Source organism: Rhinopithecus bieti, unplaced genomic scaffold, assembly GCF_001698545.2.
Source record: "Rhinopithecus bieti isolate Rb0 unplaced genomic scaffold, ASM169854v2 scaffold_905, whole genome shotgun sequence".
NCBI classification, from domain to species: Eukaryota; Metazoa; Chordata; class Mammalia; order Primates; family Cercopithecidae; genus Rhinopithecus; species Rhinopithecus bieti.
In genome coordinates this window covers 1,549,859-1,555,956 of record NW_016803348.1, presented here as the reverse complement: position 1 = coordinate 1,555,956, position 6,098 = coordinate 1,549,859, and the positions used below count along the sequence as shown (strand labels likewise).

The 6,098-nt window shown below is 44.7% G+C and overlaps 1 protein-coding gene across 1 annotated transcript; it reads left to right on the top strand.

The window, feature by feature from the left end:
- The first annotated feature begins 1,102 nt into the window (after window positions 1–1,102).
- UTP3 (UTP3 small subunit processome component) lies at window positions 1,103–3,209 on the top strand. Its single transcript, XM_017879151.1, has one exon. It carries the CDS (start codon window positions 1,356–1,358, stop codon window positions 2,787–2,789), a length of 1,434 nt encoding a protein of 477 aa, XP_017734640.1. The 5' UTR covers window positions 1,103–1,355; the 3' UTR covers window positions 2,790–3,209.
- The last annotated feature ends 2,889 nt before the right edge of the window (window positions 3,210–6,098 follow it).

Below are 6,098 nucleotides of genomic sequence, written 5' to 3'. Positions count from 1 at the left end.
AAAAAAAAAAAAAAAAAAGAAAACAGAAATTGTCACCATTAATTTTATTTTATTTATTTTTTTGAGACAGAGTCTCCGTCTGTCGCCCAGGCTAGAGTGCAGTGGTGCGATATCGCCTCACTGCCACCTCCGCCTCCCAGGTTCAAGTGATTCTCCTGCCTCAGCCTCCCGAGTAGCTGGGATTACAGGTACCCGCCCCCAAGCCCCGCTAATTTTTTTGTATTTTTAGTAGAGACTGGGTTTCACCATGTTGGCTAGGCTGGTTTTGCACTCCTGACCTCAAGTGATCCACCCACCTCGGCCTCCCAAAGTGCTTAGGATTAAGGGCGTGATCCACCGCGCCCAGCCATGTCACCATTAATTTTAGGAACACATCAAAAGTTCAGCTTCCAACTACCTACATTAAAAGGTATCATAATACTAACCCCGAACCTTGCATATGTAATGCCTAAAAACTTACACCCTGAATTACTCTAACATTCAGGGCAGACCTCCTTGAGAAGAGTCAGACCCTGCAGTGGAGCTCTGCCTTCCCACCATCAGCCTCGGGGTCATCTAGGTTTATCGATCCCCATGGAGCGGGTCCCCGAGCTCTGTGAGCAGGGAGAGGGCGATGGGGATGAGTAAACCCGAGCCGGAGGTCCGGCCTGCGCTCTCGCCCGGAAACCTCCCGCGGGATTCTGGAGTCCAGCGGCGCTGTCTGAGACTGTGGTGCCCAGAAATGTGGTGGTGGGCGCGGGGGGATATGAGAGAAAAACAATCTGATTAATTTCCAGCCTGATAAGCAGAAAAGAGAAAACAAGGGAGCAGGAAAACTACACTAGCACACGCCTGCCGGTCGCAAACGCCGGGTACACACGCAGTTAAAACTCAATGGAATGCCCCCGGGACTTCTCCAGGGCGTAAAGCGCAGCGCCCTCTATTGGCCGTCTGGACCTCGCCTGGAGGTGCCGTCAAGGTTCCGTCCGCCAGCCACACTCAGGCACTACAGAATAAGCGCATGAGCCCCAGAAAGGGTTCTGTGGAACGGACTTCCTTATCCTATCGTTTCCACACGGAAAGATTTTAATTCACCGGAATCGACTGGCGTCAAAGGGCACAGCGAAAAGGAAGTTGGTATCAACGTGACCTCGCCTCAGGGACCGAGCGGAAGTCCTGAATCGTACGCCACGCGGAGAGCATGCTGGGGGCCGGAAGGTAAAAGAAATTCCTGTAGCCGATCCCGAGTCTGCAAACTGGTGGCAGGGGAGCGCGCGGCTGTTTAAAGCCACGAGTTATCGGAGCGTCTGATTCCTGCACCGAAGTCAGAGGTGGCCGAAAGTCCGGAGTCACTGTAAAACCTGAGATTGTGAGCCATGGTGGGGAGATCCCTGCGGCGCGGAGCAGCTAAGTGGGCAGCTGTGCGAGCCAAGGCAGGTCCCACGCTCACCGACGATAATGAAGATGATTTAGGATTGCCACCCTCGCCAGGGGACACCAGCTACTACCAAGATCAGGTAGATGACTTCCATGAGGCACGATCCCGGGCCGCCTTAGCTAAGGGCTGGAATGAAGTACAGAGTGGAGACGAGGAGGATGGCGAGGAGGAGGAGGAGGAGGTGCTAGCCCTAGATATAGACGATGAGGACGACGAAGATGGGGGTAGTGCGGGGGAGGAGGAGGAGAATGCCGATGATGATGGTGGGAGCTCCGTGCAGAGTGATGCTGAGGCCTCTGTGGATCCCAGTTTGTCGTGGGGTCAGAGGAAAAAACTTTACTATGACACGGACTATGGCTCCAAGTCCCGAGGCCGGCAGGGTCAACAGGAGGCAGAGGAGGAGGAAAGAGAGGAGGAGGAGGAGGCACAGATCATTCAGCGGCGCCTAGCCCAGGCGCTGCAAGAGGATGATTTTGGTGTCGCCTGGGTTGAGGCCTTTGCAAAACCAGTGCCTCAGGTAGATGAGGCTGAGACACGGGTCGTGAAGGATTTGGCTAAAGTTTCAGTGAAGGAGAAGCTGAAAATGGTGCGAAAGGAATCACCAGAACTCTTGGAGCTGATAGAAGACCTGAAAGTCAAGTTGACAGAGGTGAAGGATGAGCTGGAGCCATTGTTACAGTTGGTGGAACAAGGGATCATTCCACCTGGAAAAGGAAGCCAATATTTGAGGACCAAGTACAACCTCTACTTGAATTATTGTTCGAACATCAGTTTTTATTTGATCCTGAAAGCTAGGAGAGTCCCAGCACATGGACATCCTGTCATAGAAAGGCTTGTTACCTACCGAAATTTGATCAACAAGCTGTCAGTTGTGGATCAGAAGCTGGCCTCAGAAATTCGTCATCTGTTGACACTTAAGGATGATGCTGTAAAGAAAGAACTGATTCCGAAAGCAAAATCCACCAAACCCAAACCAAAGTCTGTTTCAAAGACTTCTGCGGCTGCCTGTGCTGTTACAGATCTTTCTGATGATTCTGATTTTGATGAAGAAGCTAAACTGAAGTATTATAAAGAAATAGAAGACAGGCAAAAGCTAAAGAGAAAGAAAGAAGAAAATAGCACTGAAGAACAGGCTGTTGAAGATCAAAATGCAAAGAGAGCCATTACCTATCAAATTGCTAAAAATAGGGGACTTACTCCTAGGAGAAAGAAGATTGACCGCAATCCCAGAGTGAAACACAGGGAGAAGTTCAGAAGAGCCAAAATTCGAAGAAGAGGCCAGGTTCGTGAAGTTCGTAAAGAAGAGCAACGTTATAGTGGTGAATTATCTGGCATTCGTGCAGGAGTTAAAAAGAGCATTAAGCTTAAATGAAGTTTTTGCTTAGCATAAGGTTTTGGCAATTTTGGATCAATAAATTTTACTTTTAACTAAAGTGATTGTATTAATATATAATACTTTAAATTTTAAAAATTCTTGTCCACAGGGAAATTTGTCTGGGTTATTGGACAATTTATATTAAGATTATAAGAACTGTGGGAGCAATATGAAGGTGCTTGAGAAAAGAGATGATGTTGAAGTTTTTCAGTATTCTGTTAAACGGGTATTAGCTTAGGCAAATTTCACAGTTCATTGTGCAGTGTTAAACTCAGAACATGTGTAACTTTTCACGTAAAGAGAATGCACCTTTGACAGTTATTTGTAAGGCAGCCTATAAAATAGTTCTGAAATATTTTATTTACCTAACTAATTATTGGGCTACTTGTTAATAAATGGGCTTAATGTTAACATGGATTTCATACGTTCTGTGTGGTTTAAAAGCATAGGAATGAAACTTTGGTTAAAAGTAGAAAAAGGAAGAGATATGCCTTAATTACATCAATTGTCAATATTTTCTCATAGTTCTTCATGTGCAAATAAGGTAAAAATCCCATTTCCCCTTCTTTACTGGTGATTTGCAGCAGTTGCTGCTTGTGCTTGCACTCCATTTGCTAAAAATTTGATATGATTACTACTAGGTAATTGGTAACTATGTGGCAACAAAGTTCCATTTTTCTTTTTTTTTTTCCTTTTTTGAGACTGAGTCTCGCTCTGTAGCCCAGGCTGGAGTGCAGTGGCAGGATCTCTCGGCTCACTGCAACCTCCACCTCCCGGGTTCAAGTGATTCTCCTGCCTCAGTCTCCTGAGTAGCTGGGATTACAGGTGCTCACCACCACGCCCAGCTAATTTTTGTATCTCTAGTTGAGACAGGGTTTTGGCTAGGCTGGTCTTGAATTCCTGACCTCAAGTGATCAGCCCGCCTTGGCCTCCCAAAGTGCTGGGATTACAGGCATGAGCCATCGCGCCCAGCTCAATGGTCCATTTTTCTTTGCTGCTACACTGCTTTTTTAAGTAGAGGGAAGATGTCGAGGTGGTGAATGTAAAAATAGGATGTTGCCAGGGAAGAAAATGAGAGGACTAGTGAAGGAAACCCACAAAAAAAAAGCCGTAATTTCCTCATTGTGTCACTGTGTATTCAGTAAACATTGTGCTAGCGGCTAGAGATGCAGAGACGATGCATGGTTAATATTTATTGAACACTTGCCATGTGCTAGTTGTACATCACCTCATTTAATCTTCACAATAACTTTGCAAGGTGATACTGTGCTCTTACAGATGAGGATGCTGAAATTTTGGAAGGTTGACCTTCTGAGGGACACCTGGAAATCTGAACCCAAACTAACTTGAGCATTCATTCTCTTAACCTCTGGCTTACAGCTGCTTCCTCAGAGTAGCACACAGGACAAATTATTTTGTTTCCTTATAAATAAAAGAGGTAGGTTGGAAATAAAAATTAACAGTGCTTACTAAGGTAACTTTTCAGAGCACTTTGTGCTTATTTCTCATAACTTTATGTGGTAAATTCTGTTATCCATATTTTGAAGATGAGGAAACTGGCCAAAAGAAGTAACTTTCTCAAGGTCACACAGCTATTAAGTGGCAGAGCCAGGATTTCAACCCAGCCTTTATGGCTTCAGAACCCAATTCTATACTTTTATTTTATTTTGATGTAATAGAAAAAATACAGGTTTTGGAGTTAACAGGATGATTTTCAGTTAATTGATCTCTGAGTTTCATTTTCTTCATCTGTATGAGTCTCTATTATTATACCTACCTCAGAGAAGCCATAAGTCAGTGGTTAAGAGCAGACTGTAGTTAGACTGGTGGGTTGGGTCTTTTGTAGGGGGAGTTGTTTGTTTTGTTTTGTTTTGTTTGCAACAGAGTCTCACTCTGTCACCCAGGCTTGAGTGCAGTGGTGTGATCTCAGCTCACTGCAACCTAAACCTCCCAGATTCAAGCAGTTCTCCTGCCTCAGTCTCCGGAGTAGCTGGGAGTACAATACCAGTCGAACTCCTGGCCTCAAGCGATCCACCTGCCTCGGCCTCCCAAAGTGATGGGATTACAAGCCTGAGCCACCACACCTGGCCAGAATACTGGCTTTCTAACCCAGGTCCATCACTTAATACCTGGGATTTGGACAAATTACTTGATCTCTCTGTTACTCAGTTATCTCATCTAAAATGGGGATGATAGTACCTACTTTGTAGAGTTATGAGGATTAAGTGAATTAATGTATGTAAAGCACATAGAACAGTATGTCTTTTGAGTGTTGGCTTATAAACGATAAATTAATATCTTAAATTAGGGAGGAAAGGGTAGCATTGGATAAACACATGAGCTATAGAAAATCTAGGACAGGGCAAAAAGAGAGGACATGAAGTTAGAGGTTGAAAGTATTTGGGCTGGGCATGGTGGCTCACACCTGTAATCCCAGCACTTTGGAAGGCTGAGGCAGGTGGATCACCTGAGGTCAGGAGTTCAAGACCAGCCTGGCCAACATGGTGAAACCCCGTCTCTACTTAAAATACAAAAGCTAGCTGGGCATGGTGGCATGCACCTGTAATCTCAGTTACCTGAGAGGCTGAGGCAGGACAATCACTTGAGCCCAGGAGGCAGAGGTTGCAGTGAGCTGAGATTGCACCACTGCACTCTAGCCTGGGTGACCAAAAGACTTAGTCTCAAAAAAAAAAAAAAAAGTTTTTGGTGTTCAACTGGGCATGGCAGGTACCTGTAGTCACAGCTGTCGGGAGGCTGAAGCAGAGGATTGCTTGAGCCCAGGAGTTCAAGGCCAGCCTGGGCAATATAGTGAGAGTCTACAAAATAAATTTTTGAAAATTTTCAAAGAAAGTATCTGGTGTTTTATATCAAATCCCTGCCATACTCGGAGATTATATGGTGGTAGGGAGAGATAATAGATTGACAGATGGATTTGGTAAGAAAAGAATTATGTTTTGAAGGAAGAAAAATCTTCCATTTAGAAAAGTGGAAAAAATATGTTATATATTCCTTTAGAGACATCACAATACTTTATAAATATTATTCATTTTGGAGTAGCTAGGATGTAGATGGTGCTATCCTATATTATAAACATAAAACATGACTTTGATGTGAGTTAATAGGAAAATAAGTTGTTGGATATAATATTTACATCTTTCAAAAATTTGTTGTTTTTATTTTTTGAGATGGAATTTTGCTCTGTTGCCCAGGCTGGAGTGCAGTGGCGCAATCTTGGCTCACCTCAACCTCCGCCTCCTGGTCTCAAGTGATTGTCCCGCCTCAGCCTCCCGGGTAGCTGAGATTACA

What these genes read in the sequence shown, in the direction of transcription:
- UTP3 (XM_017879151.1), top strand. Translation starts at nt 1,356, where the DNA reads ATGGTGGGGAGATCCCTGCGGCGCGGAGCAGCTAAGTGGGCAGCTGTG.